Source organism: Rhipicephalus microplus, chromosome X, assembly GCF_043290135.1.
Source record: "Rhipicephalus microplus isolate Deutch F79 chromosome X, USDA_Rmic, whole genome shotgun sequence".
NCBI classification, from domain to species: domain Eukaryota; kingdom Metazoa; phylum Arthropoda; class Arachnida; order Ixodida; family Ixodidae; genus Rhipicephalus; species Rhipicephalus microplus.
In genome coordinates this window covers 58,077,950-58,095,650 of record NC_134710.1, presented here as the reverse complement: position 1 = coordinate 58,095,650, position 17,701 = coordinate 58,077,950, and the positions used below count along the sequence as shown (strand labels likewise).

The window sequence follows — 17,701 nt, the reverse complement described above, 5'->3', positions numbered from 1 at the left end:
CGCCTGAACTTGTGATCTGCAGTGTCTGGCGTCCTCCGTCTTCCGTCTGGTCTTCTAGGGGGGACATGTAGAGGTCGCCACTCTTCAGCCATTTAGTTCTGCTGCCACTAGCATGTGGCGCACCTGAGATTGTATATATTCTGCCCCGAATAAGGTGGGGGGTGGGGGGGTGCCTTTTTGTTAGCTGGCGCCACATGCTAGTGGCAGCCGAATTAAATGACTGAAGGGTGGCGACCTCTACATAGGGGAGGCGTTGGTTTTGTTTGATAGCCCAGGGTAGCCATCATGAATAGTTCTCGTATTGCTAACAGTGGGTGAAGTTTCGGTGGCTCTTTGTTCTCGTGCGCGCGTGGTAGCTGTGCTGGTGCGCTCGCGGGCGCGTGTTTTAGAATGAATTTACGCTCGCGAGGTTGGTTCGACTGCCAGCATGCGCCATTAGGTCGATTAGATGAGGGCAGGTAGGCAGCAGGCACTATTCGAGAGGCTTGATCATCTTACGCGAAGAAAGCAAGACGCTTAGCTCAGACGATGCACTGAGTAGTACGGGAGACGCCAAACTACCGCAGGGCAAGAACAGTGGTACGAATTTTGTGCAGCTCTTTCGGGGCCACTGATGGAACGGTTTGTTTATTCGTTTCTTCTAGAAGCCTTAGATCAGACCAATACTTGGCTGCCTTGGATCCCCTGATGACGAAGCACTGCTGATCCGGCCACTGTCTTTTGGTAAGCAAGTTCCTCTTGGGTAAGCTTTGGAAATTCGCGATAGAGAGCTCTGGCAGCAGCACTCGGATGTCAATTTATTGAACGATTTTATTGGTATTCCGGGCATATCTTAAGGTGCTGTCGATGCACTGAGTAGTGCGGTAGACGCCGAATTACCGCAGGGTGAAAACACTGGTACGAATTTCATGCAGCTCTTTCGGGGCCACTGGTGGAACGGTTTGTTTAATCGTCTCTTCCAGAAGCCTTGGATCCACTGATGACGAAGCGTGGCGGATCCGGCCACTGTCTTTCGATTTGCAAGGTATTTTTAGGTAAGCTTTGGAAATTCGCGATGGAAAGTTTTGGCAGCAGCACACAGATGTAAATTTATTGAACGATCACATTGGTATTCCGGGCATTTCTTAAGGTGCTATCGATCGACTGAGTAGTACGGTAGACGCCGAATTACCGCAGGGTGAAAACACTGGTACGAATTTCGTGCAGCTCTTTCGGGGCCACTAATGGAACGGTTTATTTAATCGTCTCTTCCAGAAGCCTTGGATCCACTGATGACGAAGCGTGGCGGATCCGGCCACTGTCTTTCGATTTGCAAGGTATTTTTAGGTAAGCTTTGGAAATTCGCGATAGAGAGCTCTGGCAGCAGCACTCGGATGTCAATTTATTGAACGATTTTATTGGTATTCCGGGCATATCTTAAGGTTCTGTCGATGCACTGAGTAGTACGGGAGACGCCAAATTACCGCAGGGCGAAAACAGTGGTACGAATTTCGTGCAGCTCTTTCGGGGCCACTGATGGAACGGTTTGTTTAATCGTGTCTTCCAGAAGCCTTTGATCCACTGATGACGAAGCGTGGCGGATCCGGCCACTGTCTTTCGATTTGCAAGGGATTTTTAGGTAAGCTTTGGAAATTCGCGATGGAAAGTTTGGGCAGCAGCACACAGATGTCAATTTATTGAACGATCACATTGGTATTCCGGGCATTTCTTAAGGTGCTATCGATCGACTGAGTAGTACGGTAGACGCCGAATTACCGCAGGGTGAAAACACTGGTACGAATTTCGTGCAGCTCTTTCGGGGCCACTGATGGAACGGTTTGTTTAATCGTCTCTTCCAGAAGCCTTGGATCCACTGATGACGAAGCGTGGCGGATCCGGCCACTGTCTTTCGATTTGCAAGGTATTTTTAGGTAAGCTTTGGAAATTCGCGATGGAAAGTTTTGGCAGCAGCACACAGATGTCAATTTATTGAACGATCACATTGTTATTCCGGGCATTTCTTAAGGTGCTATCGATCGACTGAGTAGTACGGTAGACGCCGAATTACCGCAGGGTGAAAACACTGGTACGAATTTCGTGCAGCTCTTTCGGGGCCACTGATGGAACGGTTTGTTTAATCGTCTCTTCCAGAAGCCTTGGATCCACTGATGACGAAGCGTGGCGGATCCGGCCACTGTCTTTCGATTTGCAAAGTATCTTTAGGTAAATTTTGGAAATTCGCGATGAAAAGTTATAGCAGCAGCACACAGATGTCAATTTATTGAACGATCATATTGGTATTCCGGGCATATCTTAAGGTACTATCGATCGACTGAGTAGTACGGTAGACGCCGAATTACCGCAGGGTGAAAACACTGGTACGAATTTCGTGCAGCTCTTTCGGGGCCACTGATGGAACGGTTTGTTTAATCGTCTCTTCCAGAAGCCTTGGATCCACTGATGACGAAGCGTGGCGGATCCAGCCACTGTCTTTCGATTTGCAAGGTATTTTTAGGTAAGCTTCGGAAATTCGCGATGGAAAGTTTTGGCAGCAGCACACAGATGTCAATTTATTGAACGATCACATTGGTATTCCGGGCATTTCTTAAGGTGCTATCGATCGACTGAGTAGTACGGTAGACGCCGAATTACCGCAGGGTGAAAACACTTGTACGAATTTCGTGCAGCTCTTTCGGGGCCACTGATGGAACGGTTTGTTTAATCGTCTCTTCCAGAAGCCTTGGATCCCCTGATGACGAAGCATGGCGGATGCGGCCACTGTCTTTCGATTTGCAAAGTATTTTTAGGTAAGCTTTGGAAGTTCGCGATGGAAAGTTTTGGCAGCAGCACACAGATGTCAATTTATTGAACGATCATATTGGTATTCCGGGCATTTTTTAAGGTGCTATCGATCGACTGAGTAGTACGGTAGACGCCGAATTACCGCAGGGTGACAACACTGGTACGAATTTCGTGCAGCTTTTTCGGGGCCACTGATGAAACGGTTTGACTAATCGTCTCTTCCAGAAGCCATGGATCTGACAAATATCCTGGCTGCCTTCCGTACTAAAAAAACCTCTATAATTCCATGCATGATCTGTATGTTTCAAAAAAGGAATTACAGGAGGTAATACAGGAACTGTACAGGAACCAAATGAGGGTAGATAGGCATTGCACAGGACCTACATGGTGGTATGTAGGAGCTGAATGGGACCTGGGCAGGACATATAGTGGTATGTAGGAGCTGTGTAGGGATTATGGGTTCGGTATGTAGGTCCAATCTAGCACAATGTAGGAGCTAATGGGGCTGAATGGGGGCCATACATAGGACTTGCATAGGGCTCATTGTCAAACTTAATAGTCAATGCAGGACATGAATAAACTTATTAGACCAAATACATAGGGATGCATAACATTTTTGTTTTTTTTAGCATTGAGGGGCCTAAAATACTCAGTTTTTCAGCTCCATTAGTTGGCTGTACACAACCTCACGAAATAACCAATTTTAACTTGTACATATCATGAGATGCAATTATGTGCAAAAGTGTAACAGATAAGTATATCAGATAATTACCAAAGTACATTAATTTGATTTGATCACCATAGTTATACACGTGTTACATTTGCACAAATAATGCTGTGTAGTTTATGAAAAAAAAATACTAATTCAAATATTGCTTTTGTGCTAGGAATAATCTTCAATTAGAAATCTCTAATGGTATACAGTGATTGAGTAAGTTTTTATTATATGAACAATACACAAAAAGATAAAAGACAATTCATCCTTAGATTCAGGAGAGATCCACCAAGTCTCGCTCACGTGCTCTGTCATTGCCCCAAGGCACAAAGCACAAGGGGCTATGCAGCACTACAAAGGAAGAGCGCGAATGAGCTCTACGCAGCTTCGACCTCGAGGCACAGCCCTGGCCTATGCCTCGAGGCATAAGTGCACACAACACGGTCGAGGGGCAAGGCCTCTCTGTTCTGACATAGCAACTGGCTCTGTGGTCTAAACGGAAGCACTGAAAGATTTCAATAAAGTAATTAATCTATCCAAGTACAAAACAAGTATATAAAACCTCATTAAAAAAGGTTTCGCAGTACTGGTGTTGTTGAAACAAAACTACATCAAATATTCAGTTCAGTTTTTCATGCACTGCTCGAAATGGTCGATCTAAGAGTTTGGTTCGCTTGGCACAAGCTTGCTTACTTGTGAATGGTACTTGGCTGTGTTTATTCCTCAGAATCAAAATAAGAGCAAATAATTATCAAAATTTCATTTTGTGTGCTTCCATCTGAGCCTTTGAAAACAGCTTGCCGTACGTATGCATGAAAGCATCTTCCCCACTGGCCAATTAAGTATTTCTCATGGTACTCATATCTTAAAGCAAAATTGATTCAAATATTCAGTTTAAGTTTCAACACATTAGTACTTTATATAGTGTAATGAGTGTTTGGGTGGCACAAGCTTGCTTCCTCGTGAAATGTACTTAACTGTGTTTATTGCTCAAAAGCTGAGTAAGAGCAAATAGTTCTTAAGATTTTGTTTCGTGTGCTTCCATATGAACCTTTCAAACAGCTTGTTGTACGCATTCATCTACCGCATCATTCCAACTGAAAAGCAAATGGTGACGGTACTCATGTCGTGCAAACAAGGGTGGCTCAAGTTATTGTTTTGAGCTTCCATGTATTGCTTGAAATGGTTGACAAGAGTATTTAGTGGCGCAAGCTTTCTTGTTCCCAATACGTGGCTGTGCTATCACAGAGAAGGTGCACAATAGCAAATAATTCTCCACCCTTTGTTTTGTGCACTTCCATGGGAACCTTTGAAAACGGCTTGGTGTACACTTGCATGTACAGCATCATCCCCATTGGACAGCTATTAGTAATTGATACTCATGTCTTGCAAACAAGAGGGGCTTTTTTAGCTTTCACGTGTTGTTTGAAATGGCTGATGAGAGTGTTGTTGTGGCTCAGGAATTCTCGTCTGTGGTAAATGGTTGTGTTTATCACTCAGAAGGTAGACAAGAGGAAATAATTCTCCATGCTTTGTTTTGTATGCTTCCATGTGGACCCTTGAATACAGCTATATTTGTGTGCATTCATCTATCGCATTATTCCAATTGAACAGCTAATGGTCACGGTACTCATGTCTTGCAAACAAGAGTGGCTCAATTGGTTGTTTTCAGCTTCCACGCATTGCTTGAAATGGTTTATCAGTGTGTTTGGTGGTGCAAGCTTTCTTCTTCCCGATATTTAGCTGAGTTATCACAGAGAAGGTGCACAATAGCAAATAATTCTCCACGCTTTGTTTTGTGCACTTCCATCTGAACCTTTGAAAACGGCTTGTTGTACCCTTGCGTGTACAGCATCATCCCCATTGGACAGCTATTTGTAGTTGATACTCATGTCTTGCAAATAAGAGGGGCTTTTTCAGCTTCCACGTATCACTTGAAATGGTTGATGAGAGTGTTGTTGTGCCTCAAGAATTCTTGTCTGTGATAATTGGTTGTGTTTATCACTGAGAAGGTGAACAAGAGGCAATAATTCTCTACGCTTTGTTTCGTGGGCTTGCATGTGATCCTTTGAAAAGAGCTTGTTGTACGCATGCATGGAAGCATCGTCCTCACTTGACAGATTGTCACTGTACCTGTGTCTTGCAAACATAGGTCGCTCGAATTTTTGTTTAAGTTCTTACATTGTTTGAAATTCTTCAGACTGTTTTGGTGACAAAAGCTTTCTTTTTTGTGATTAGTACTTCACCTTGGTTATCACAGAGAAGGTGCGCAAGAGTCAATATTTCTCAATGTCTCGTTTCGTGTGCATCCATCTGAGCTTTCCAAAACAGCTTGTTACAGCTTATTGCACATATGCGTGAAACCTTTCTGCCAAGCATAGAACAATATATGTGTTGCAGTACTTGTGTTCTTGAAGCAAGATGAATACCTTAAATTTTCTGTTCATGTATTCAAGCATTGTTTTAAATGTGTCATCTGATTAAATGTGTGACACAAACTTGCGAATTTTCTGTTTGTCCGTTTTGAGTTTTCTTTAAAGGCCTAGAGAACGTCATTTGAAGACTTCTCTCTGATTTTATTGAGGGACGTAATCTTCCAATGCCATGCAAGCATGGTTTGAAAAAAAGTTGGTGTACTGTAACTGCAGAGCGAATTCATTCTCCAAAGAATTGAAGAGAAGTGTTAGCCTTCTTTATTTACTTTAAGTAAGTCTTACACTTTCAAAACAAAAGCAAGAAATACTTTCTGCCCAGCTTGAACTTCCGTAATATGAGGGCAATCGAGTCTTCTAACTTCTGAATTCTTGTGTGTCGCCTCAACATCAGTATGTAAATATTATTTAGCACTCACGAGAAACACTGGATCCCACGCTAGCTTTGAGTCACATAGGGAAGCATACTGGGTTGTTTTGTGTTTAACCTATTATTAACAAGATTGTCAGTATCTATTACTCATTTTGTTTTGCACACTTATGCATGGGCGTCGGTAGGGGGAACAAATGGGGTGTTGTCCCCCTGAAGCCTCACCAGCACTTGCACTCGCGCAAGCTGCACCAGTGCTTTCGCCCTACACCAGCCATTTGCACCCCTCAAGAGAGAATCCTGCCGATGACCGTGCACTTATGGCACCGATAATACAGTTGTGTTTAAGAGCTGATCTCTAGGCGTGTGCTCATGGGTCATGCGGCGTCGCCGTCTGCGTTGGAGGCGTAACCGATGGATCGAGGACGAGAGAGTAAACGCGGGGCCTGTAAATATCAAGAGCGACTGCAGCCTCGCCTTCTTCCTCAGTCATGCAGGCTGTCTCCCCACACCTCGCTTTCGTTCCTTATGGTCGAAGTTAGTGCGCATGCAGTGCGGCAGGCTTCAATTGTCGTAAAGTGGCATTAGGTGCTCCGCTTAGTTCGCGGCGCCTTCAACGCACATAGTGGTGTGCGTGAAGCTTGAGCACTGGCAGTTTTAGTGGCAACATGTAACGAATTAATGTTACGTTTCTACAAATTGCGGAGTGCATGTGGCTGCAGTTAGCATTGCTTCAACAAGAAGCTGCACGTAGAATTTGCGTTAGGATCGAAGTATCGTAATCTTCGTAGAACTTTTTTAGTTAGTAAAACTGGAGCGTGACTGGGGAAAGTGCACTAGGAATCATTGTGGCTAAGACGAGAGGGATCACTTTTTGGCCACGGGGTAAAGCATGTGCTATTAATGGAATCACTGACTTGCAGCTCTAGAAACATAAAAATAGTGCCAGCCATTTGAAACTCTAGTGTTTGGTTAAAAGAAAAGTTGCTGGGTGATGAGGCAGTCCAGGCTCGTGCGTTACGCTGTCTCAGGTTTTAATTGTTCTTCTTTCTAGCAGCACTTTAAAGAAGCTCCACGCTATTAAACAAAGAGCTTTACACATCATTTACAACTTAGCCAAAGATAATTCTTCTCCACAGACCAGCTGTTTTTACACTATTACTTACGCTGAGTTCTTGCTTATGCAAATACAAGATAAAGAATATATTAATGCTTACAGATATAGTAGGTCAGCGAATACTCGTCTATGTAACACTTACAGCTTGTGAAAAAAATTTGAACAACACCACACAATAATTACGGAGCCCAGACGAGAATATCTCTACCATTACCTTGTGTATTGAACGGAAAATAGTCAACATCTCGCAGATCTGCACTTTATGCTTTCGTCGTTAATCTAGAATAACATAGATAACTTTTATCTTTGATTTTTTTTTCTCTGTTGGTCTCCTCCAAGTTGGGTGTACTGGTCGCGTTCTTTTGGCGATTATGTATGTTTATGTACGCCAGTTAACGCATGCCGTCACGGCATGCTGCTGAACAATATACAGCTGGGAAGCTTAGTGAAGTTCACAAAAACTTTTTTGTTTCACATGCTCTCCACTGTAGGTAGATCCAGTTTGTTACTGCATCGATGAGAATCAACGGGATCATCGCAGAATGCTTAACTACCATTTGCATTTTTGCGCGACCGGATCACAGAACGACCGGATGTTTACAAGCCATATGTCCACCACACCTGACAGCCGCACTACGAAAGCCAAAATACAATTTTTGGTAGAGTGAAAAAAATAAATAAACGATTGAAACCAATCAAGCTTACTGCGTGCTTTTTACGTGTTCAAAAAAAGAAACGTGAGTTTATGAATTTGAAATTTTGTGAATGAGTTTTCTTTTTTTGCCAGCTTCAAGTTGTTTTTTTATGTGAACTTCGAAAGAGTCGGTTAACTCCAATCGGCCAAGACAAGCCTACTTTGAAGTCATTAGCGATCAATATGGCGCTTGTAGGTTGTTTGAGTGGTTTTGTTGGTAATCTTGTGCTACCGGGTTTATACGTTTTCTAAGTGCAGCCTCTATGCAGGGGCGGCGCCAGGGGGGGGCAAGGGTGGGCTGGAGCCCCCCCAAAATTCTCGCCTGCCCCCCCTATGCCCACCCAAGTGCCCGGAAGCATATATTGAAAACCTAGTAGGAGCCGAGCTAGCTTGCCCCCCCGGAGGAACTCGCTTTTCGTGGTTGCCCCCTCAGTATAAATATCCTAGCGCCGCCCCTGCCTCTATGCCTCTTTGAACTGTGCGGCAGGTGTAAAACAGATGTGGTTCAGTAAAACTGTGAAGAGTCATTTGAAATGTGGGGTGCAACAAAAGTCATGTTCGTCGTTTGCGGAGACGGTTACCGCGCCGTTGTGGACAACCTCATTAAAGGCTTCATTTCGCTGAGCGTTGCAGATATGGCGAAAAAAAAAGGGCCTTTATCGGCAAAGTTAGCAGAGTAAGGACACCAATAAAAGCTACTTTCACGGGGATGTCCACCTTCTTCGAGGTGAGTGGGATTTTATTTTCCATGACGTTTTCGCTGGCGTGCGTTTAGGCGAACAGAAGAAGGCACAACGAAACGGGTGTCTAGCGGTTATCTAGACGTAACGATATAAGCCGTTAAAGTAAGTAAAAAGTAACACGTGGATTTACGTCCAGCGTGACAACAATACAAAACCAGCTTGTTAAACCCACCAAACCAATCGGCAGCAGTGGCGTTGTGAGCTAACGCAGCATGTGCAGAAAAGTGCGGTCGTTGGTTCAAGCCCTAGTAGAAATTTTTCATGCATTTTTTTTTTGCGCAAGTATTTTTTGAACAGTGCAGCATTATTGTTCCAAAGGCATCGCTTATATATATATATATATATATATATATATATATATATATATATATATATATATATATATATATATATATATATATATATATATATATATATATATTCACTAAAGAAAATAGCCTTCGTGGCCGTGGCCGACGCGCAAAACCGCGTTGCTACCGCGCCGTACAGTTCTGCTGTAACAAAATAGTGAGTGCTAGCGACGAAAGCGCACCGCGAGATTATCCCAGCATGAGCGCTATTGGGAGCTTTTCCTGTAGAGAGTGTGTATTAACTCTATGAGTCGTAGAGTTTCTCACAGAAAACTATGGACTCAGTGACAATTCGTTTTGTGTTCTGGGGTGATCTTTTCATGTTTTTATCATTACACTCCTAAAAATATAGATATAATGAGTCAGATAGATGTCTTTTTGTTGCTGAACAACCACCGTAATCTATATTAATCTATATTGCAAGTGTACGTCTGATGTGACGCGATGTCTGATGTCTGCTGTGTCTGATGTGATGTATGTCTGATGTGACGCGATTGCACTGTTGTCAATACAAGCGTAAAACAGGCTTTCAGTGCTCAATATCAGTGCAAGATAAATTAGAGGTTCTGAAAAAATGTAAACTACACGGTCAATCAAGAATTATTCATGATAATGTATATAAATTGATGATAAATTCTTCCGAAATTGCTGCCGTCACCTGTAGCCTAATTTCGCGGCTACAGGCTGCTACAAGTGGTGATGCGCTACAAGTAGGTGGCGCAGGCCAACGTTTAGAGATACTTCCACAGAACACCTTTATAGATACTACATTGGCGCGGGCTGTGCCGTTAAAATTAGGCAGATGAGGTTTTCGGACGACGAGATATTTACATGTCGTGATGCGGGACAGCTACTACTGTTACCGTATGGGCGTAACCCTTGCATGCAAATCCTACTTGCATCCAGTTAAAGAGCCGCTGTTTACCACTAACCGCAATGTGAGCAGGGTTCCATCATGATTGCTCTCTTTGTTGACCACTTCATAGAAGCTAACGAAAGGCAGCACCCGATACAGTAGAGTGGTATCGGCAACGTCTTTTAAAAGTTCGTTAGCTGCTCTGTCTCAACAGAGCTGCTGATACGAGAAAAAGTCCGGCACAATAAACGACGTAGCTTTCAACACACAAGTGATTCCGGTAAATTGGTGAGTCCGAGCTTATGACCGCTTAATTCGGCGAGCAGCAGTGCCAAACGTTACCGTTCTGCTGCCGTAGCAGATGCAAACGTCACCGTGGGACCGTGAACCTAACACAAGCAGTCGCTGAAGTTATGTCTGGATGTAGCGCTATCGTTTGCTATAGTTATGGCTGGATGTAACAATAGCGCTGGCTATAGTTACGTCTGGACGTAACGATTGTGGTGGCTATAGTTACGTCTCGACATAATGATTGCGGTGCTTCTAGTTACGTCTCTATCCACACCGACAACGAGACATGTTTGAGTGTGTGTGTTTTATTTTTTATTTGCGACATTTTGTCCGTGTGTTGTGTATGTTGGCGTGCTGCACCTGATACCGCGCGCTCGCATCCCTCCCATAGGATCTTTCGATCGTGATCATGACGGATCTGGATTAAAATGTCTCTACTATGTGCGACTTCACAGCGACATATATTGTAGCTGCCACTGTTGAGAACATCAAAAAACCACATTCGGGTCAGCCCTGATGGTGCTGGAAATGTCCGGTGTGACACGAGTAGAGTTATTAATATATGAACAAGTCGACATCGCTATTCCTGACGACCAACCTGCATTACATTGCATTTATTTATATTTCGCATGTAATAGTCACACATTCTACGTTTTCATTTCTGTGTGGTTGTTTATTGTAGCCTGCTCTACAACTTTGTGTTCTCTGGTTAAACTATATTTACTGACCTCGTGCAGACGAAGAAAAAAACGACTCGCTGTGCAACACAATCTTTTCTACCAGAATGGCTGTGAAAGGAACGTCAAAACTTGAAAGGTAAATGTGCTTTAATAGTAAAACTTATTTTAACAACATATACAAAATGCTAACTTCCAATGTACTGGTTGCTTTCTCAAGCCGCACGTCTATACAATAGTCACTCATTCAAGTACATTTGTGCTAATTGGCTAGGCAAGGGTCACTCATCTTATGTTACATTTTTTTTTTCAAGTTCTGTTCAGTCGCAAAGTAGTAACCAGAGCGAAAATGAAGACTGCTTCATTTGAAACATTTACCTACATATACCAGCTACATCTCTACATATTTGTCATTTTGAGTCAGACATGTGTCAGTGTGTAGCACCAACTCATTTATTTATTTATTTCACTATACTGCAAGCTAGCATAGCCCAAGCTGTCGGGGAATTACAAGAAAGGAGAATGGTACAGAAATATTAACAATACTAGCACCACACACACGTACGTCAGTTTGGCCAGGATGATTCTTACAAAAAAAAAAGAACAACACTAATAGTTAGCAACCACACTTTTGACCTTGTAATGTAAGAATTTCAGTGGTTTAGTATTCAGCACAACAAATGTTGATAAAGGGCTTCGTTAGAACTGTCTGCCTTGCTACTTCCTTTACTCTCCTAGATGTTCAGTAAGCGAGTCTGCAGCAAGCAGCAGAGCGGAGAACAAGACTGGTGAAAGCACAGGCCTCCTAGCCAGCATTTTATGTTAGCAAAGATATGGTAATCACAGATGGCTAAGTCGAGTCTGTATGGTGATAAGTGACTGAAAACTTCCCCACTCCTTCCTCTGTGGCCCCTTGTTGTCATGGAAAAAAAAAAGACAGTGTCTTATGACAACATCTCTCTTTGCTTATTCTTAATTGGGCTCTGTAGGCATTTGAGAGTTAGAACTACAATGCTGCAGTGAGGGTTATGTCATGTCCCGTGAATAAGTGAGGCATAAACTTGCAAAGGCTCATAAGATGCACGCAGTCCACACCAGCTACCATTTCAATGGCTCTCCGTGCGCTGCATCACTCCTTGGGTATCGGCGTTTATCGGTGTCACTCGCTTTCTTCATGGTAACCCAACGCGTTTGCTGCTGATTTCTTGCACACTATAGCACGGCCGCACCTACGACTGACCACGAAAGAGAAGCATGTGTTGTGATTGCCAAATAATATTTTCATTTGAAGTGACAAACAACCGACTGTATGTGCTATCACAATTATGTGTTTTTTTTTAAGTGGCATGGCCTCGGTTGTCACGTGTTTCAACTAATTTTACACTTGCATATTAACGCACGTCACTGACTAATGTGCTTATTTTTATGTGTTTGCTTCAGTGAGGGCATTCAGCTGTTTTTGCATTTGCAGTTGCACCTCTGTCGCTGTCTCAGATTGTTGGGTATACAGTATCTTGTATCAATTCACCGTGTGCAATGGGTATCATATGTTATTAAAACTACGTATTCAGCGGTGACGGCCTGGCAAAATGTTCAAATGTTCGTGAATGACATCGACTAGAATGCTGTGCTGAAAAAGCTTCCAAAGCGAAATCTGTCTGCGGTAACTTTTTTTTAGTAATGTCGAGCTTCTTTGGCATTTCCGCTTTGCATCGTGTTGGTGAACAAGCTGGTCTAGGCGACGCTCACCTCACAGTCAGGCACCGTGCTTGTTAAGCCTAGTTACCTGCTCTGCTTGCATGTGCACGAGATCAGGTATGAATAAATTGACTGCTACATAATAAATGCTTAGAGGAACAGTTGAAATCACTAGTGACACATTGTATACCTGTTCTATAAGTAGAATAGTGGGGTGCCTTTTCTTGTCTGCATAGCGTTACTGACAGATCATTTTCTTTAACTGGTGCGAGGTCGTCGCCTTCTTAACCACTACTGATTGTGTATACATCGCTGCAATTGGTGCCGTGGATTCCACGGTGTCACCCCTAGCATGATGTCAAGGGGCTGTTGGCTGCTCGATCTTGCTATTTTCTGTATCAAGCTCAGAGCTGGCTGCACTTTGCATGGCGGCTGTGGGTTTTAGGGCAAATGCCATATGCTTGTTGTAGCTGCGTAGATAGTGATTGTGGTTGTACTGATGAAAACTACACTTCTAAATGACTTTCGTACTTCAGTCTTGACGCCCTAGATTCTCTTTCGACGTGCCGATATGTTGATGGCACGCAGTCAACCTGCCATGGAGCACCTGTAGGTAAATACCGAATGTGTCAAACGAAACAATCCATGCAGGATTTTGGATAAATATTGCCCACCTGACGCTAGGCATCCAAAGGCTATACCACTCACCATGTCTCTCCACAAAATCCACTTCAATTTACTATCTTCGTTCTAAGGGAATCTGAACATTTTTTCCAGTTTGGCGCTGTTTTCAACAGCTGCACAGCCGACTATGATTGTGCAAGTGACTAGTTTGCAACACAATTAAAAGAAAAGCCCTGTCTAGGGCTGCAAAAACGCGGCCAGCGAAACAGCGTGCCAAGGATATATTGAACTAGAAGCCGATGCAGATGGCGAATCTCATGAGCCTTTGTGGGTTTATTCCTCATTTATTTTAAAAACCAAGGAAACACCACCATTTCTCTCCCCAAACACAGCAGCCATGCACTTCTTAAAGAAGATTCACATGAACTTCTTTACGCTCATGGAAATGCTTTCACTGTTTGTATTGCACCTTCATTTCTTCAGTTTTAGAGTGGACTGATGGCTTTTTGCTTGTGATTATTCTGTTCAGAGACTCTTCTCTTTCATCATGGTAGTGCTAGATAAATGTGAAAATGGCACCTGTTTGTAGTTTTTTTCATGATCAGTCAGCATTTTAGGAACTGAATTTGCACGCAGTTTGCTGCACTGGAGTCTCTCTATGTGCAACCATGGTATGCCATTTGTGCTGTATTGAGCTGACTGCAATATTTTGGGAAATGAATTACTGAGCCCAAAAACTCTGACCCAATAATTTTCCCAAATTATCTGATCCGTTCAGTCAACAAGATCATTGTTTTACGCTTGCTTCATTCCCAGTCAGTCTGCATTGTAAACATTGTGCATCATGCTTCTTATTTCCTTCACTACTGCAGTGCTTTGCTCTCATGTATTTAAAGTTGTGCTGTACACATTGCTCAATATTCGATGAATTTCAGCTGCACTGCACTGCTCAGCACCCTGAAATTGAATTATAGCACACATTTCACACTTATCTGAGGCATGTTTACATGGGTGCTTTGCATCAAGAACTGAGAGCTGTGGCCTCATAAGATAGACAGGCACACTAAGGAAATCGTACAACACATATGCATTGCATCATGAAATTTTAATTGCTTTTTATTTGGGGGCCATTGTGATTTTGAAAAACATAGGCATCGTATTTTGTGAGCTAAAATGTTTCTCTGGAGTGTCAACATGCCAAAGCAAGCTTCTCAAGTTACACTCATGGTGACTGTATATTTGTTATGTCCATAAAGCAGTTAATTTTGTTATTATTTACATTAATTCATGTGGCTAAATCACTGCATAAACAGCATGCAAATGTGATGTGCAACAATTGCATAGTTATAAATTTAGGAGCACATGCAGCTGTTGCAGTCAGCAACACAGCAGGCAGTATGATATATGAGAAGTGAACATTCATGGCTACCTATGAAGTAGTAGATGACTTAAGTAAGGCGGTAGTTACTGTAACTCTAGTTTTGAGGTATGTGTTACTGGAAAGTACAGACTTCCTAGTATGTTGTTTTCCGAAAAATTGTCAGCAAGTGCTCCTGGAGAGTGAATGAATATTCGACAAAGTTTGAAGAGCAGACCCTTGCTCAGTCATTGGTCAATATTTAACAAGAAAATGGAAGAATCACTGAGAATAAAAAATGCACATCTGTGCTTCTACTTAAGCACTTTCTTGAATGCCCATGCACACACGGCTTTATTTCGCACTCACTTGACAAATAGAAACAGTGAAAATGGTGGTAGAGGAGAAAGGCTACTTATTTAACACCTTTTGAAGAAAGTAAGGAGGTGCTTGCTCTGTTAGGAGTGCTTACTCTGTATTTTATGGCATTTAGAGCATCTCTATTGAGTGGTAATATTTTGGGTCTATACATACACTCCCAAGACTCCCCCTTCCCCTCCAAAAAAAGTCACAGAAGGCAGCCATTCAAGGAAGAAAAAGAGCTTCGAAGGATGGCTCTAGCAATTAGAAGCTTGTTTGCTTGAGCCTCCTCCAGAAAGAGAAGAAAATTATTACAATAGAACGAGTGGCTTGAGCAACAAATAGAGGCTTTGGAGGAAAGGAATGGCAGACTTCAGAACCTCTCTCAGCCATAGGTTGGCAAACTCCCTCACAAGCCGATTCACTCAAACTCAGATTGGGCCATAAATCAGAGTCTGAATGAGCCATATGTGCAAATACGTTTTGTGATAGAGTGAGCTTCACATTTTTTTTTGGTCGGCCTGTGCTTTCAACACACCCTCGACAATTTAAAGATAAATTATTTGGTGAGCCTGTAGTTTGCACTCTCTAATGTTTCATTAATCTCTGGTTAACACTAGCCCATCTGCTTTATGTAGATAAGGCCGAAGCTAAAAGAAACATTTAACTTTGCGCCTGTATGGTAATCAACAACTTTTTTGGTGTGTTCATGAAACAATTAGGAGTCCAGTTTCTTGTCTCCTCTCATTGTTTCTCAGCACGACGGCGCATACCTCACCTAGTACCTAGTCTATTGGTGGCCATAATACTATGATGTTGTATCTATTTATCATTTTCTTTAGCCTGTGAGCTATCTTGTGAATGTAAGGACTAGCCACGACACACCCGTTACTTGCTACGCTTCTCACTTCACTTATTATATTCACAGAATCCCAGCATGAATCTGCACCAACAAGCTCAGCTGTTCGTCACTCTACGTTGTAAATTTCTATAATGTAGTGAACTATCTTTTTTATGATTTCTTGGTACCTATTATCTGTCATCCCTTAAGTTTCAGTCATATCCTCCAGGTCAGCCACCTTCGGCACAAACACTGCAGCTGCTGCCACCACCACCACGGCCTAGATTTCACTTCAGACATTGCTACATCACAACCAGCATTACCACTTCTGAGTTTCTACCACAGTCCTTCCCAATGATGCCTCACCTTGACAGGGCTTCACATGCTTCCAAAGGAAGCTAACAGGCAAGTGTGCACTGTTAAGAAATTTAGATTTCAATGGCATTGATGTTTTCAATGGGCAGATTAATTGACAAGTCTGTCAACTTCATGCTTTTTGAACAGGGTTGTAACTACGTGCGTGTGTCACTGCAGGGAACAAAGTTTATGTCAATTTCAAAGTAGCTTATTTTTATTTTATTTTACAATACTGCAGGCCCCTTCTCGGGCCCATGCAGGAATGGGTTGAACATGAATACACAAAAATGGGAGGAAAAAAATAGAACTTATGTACAGAGCAAGTAAGAGCAAGAAATATGCATATTGTACAGTAAAGAAAATGTTCATATAAGTTCCGAATTCTGTTCATGAATTTGACAGAAGAACAGTTCTCAATATCAGCAGGCAGCATATTCCATTGCAAAATGGTGTGCAGAATTAAATAATATTTGTAAGGGTTATGTTAATAATTTTGGGCATGAAGGAAGCAGGGCAACAAAAATGTGAAAAAAAGTACTTTTTCATTGTTTACTAGATATGAGAGCAGATTCTTTTTCCACAATTTTTATGTACCATGCAATCCTGAACAACTGCTCCCACTATGGTGAAAATTACGAGATTTGCAAGGGGTTGTTGCTCCGTCTTGCATCAAAAATCAAGGTGGTGGTGGTAAAGACACATGTTTCCAACGAAACTGAAACACTTTAATAAATATGCATGCATTCACTATGATTCTGCAACCTCGTTGTGCTTCTAAGTAAAGAAAGTGAAGGAAACTGCAGAAATGGCAGAAAGGCGGTGTGGGGGAGGTGCTTGCTCAGTTGTTGGTGCATGTTTTAAATATCTTAAATGAGAGAGAATGGCACTTGCTTAGGTGTGGGTGCATGCTTGAGATATTACAGTATTGCTCCTTATCCTGCGTATCTTTTTTAATCAATAAAAAAAAGTGACCTGAAAGCAAATGGCCCTTTTACAGATGGTATATTTGTAGCTTCTTTTCTTTGTAGATTCACAAAAAGCATGAAGTTTAGCATTTTTTAGGGAAAAGAAAAAGCCGTCCAACTAGTAATGTTTAAGCTGTTACCGAAGTCACACACAGTGAAATAGATAAGTTGGCACAGTAAAAAAAAAAATAGGTCGGCACTGAAAAAAATGTGCAATTTCCATTGCATAAATTGAACTCCATCTTCTCCAAATGGCATTTTTTTGTTATGTCAGTATGATAATTTCAAAACGGCAAAAGATGTCATGCTGATTGTTAGTGCACACAGTATGATAATTTCAAAACGGCAAAAGATGTCATTATGATTGTTAGTGCACATACTGAAGCAACACATGGTGGTGTACTGAACTGAACTTGATGCTTTAGAATTACTTTCATTTAATCTATAGAAAAGTGTGCAAGATTTATCTAAAA

The 17,701-nt window shown here is 42.3% G+C and overlaps 2 protein-coding genes across 14 annotated transcripts in view; both read left to right on the top strand.

Annotated features, from left to right (window-relative positions):
* Positions 1 to 251: 251 nt before the first annotated feature.
* Positions 252 to 8,110, top strand: LOC119183664 (uncharacterized). Of its 6 annotated transcripts, none has more exons than XM_075876797.1 (10): positions 252 to 579; positions 645 to 723; positions 966 to 1,034; positions 1,255 to 1,326; positions 1,547 to 1,618; positions 1,839 to 1,910; positions 2,131 to 2,202; positions 2,423 to 2,494; positions 2,715 to 2,786; positions 7,907 to 8,110. In XM_075876797.1, the coding sequence occupies exons 3-10, from the start codon at positions 980 to 982 to the stop codon at positions 7,933 to 7,935; spliced, it is 516 nt and encodes a 171-aa protein (XP_075732912.1). In that variant the 5' UTR covers positions 252 to 579; positions 645 to 723; positions 966 to 979; the 3' UTR covers positions 7,936 to 8,110. The 6 variants fall into 6 exon arrangements, with proteins under 6 accessions (XP_075732912.1, XP_075732916.1, XP_075732911.1 ...); XM_075876796.1 differs by having other exon boundaries at positions 253 to 579; positions 963 to 1,034; XM_075876801.1 differs by lacking the exon at positions 966 to 1,034.
* Positions 8,111 to 8,279: 169 nt separating this feature from the next.
* The window catches only part of LOC119187918 (mortality factor 4-like protein 1), a 65,418-nt gene continuing 55,996 nt past the window's right edge, over positions 8,280 to 17,701 (top strand). Inside the window, exons 1-3 of one of the 8 annotated variants that reach the window (XM_075876786.1) lie at positions 8,280 to 8,836; positions 11,087 to 11,165; positions 16,136 to 16,311. The gene's annotated coding sequence lies outside the window, so the exon portion shown is untranslated. The other 7 variants (XM_075876787.1, XM_075876789.1, XM_075876790.1 and 4 more) reach the window with 7 other exon arrangements.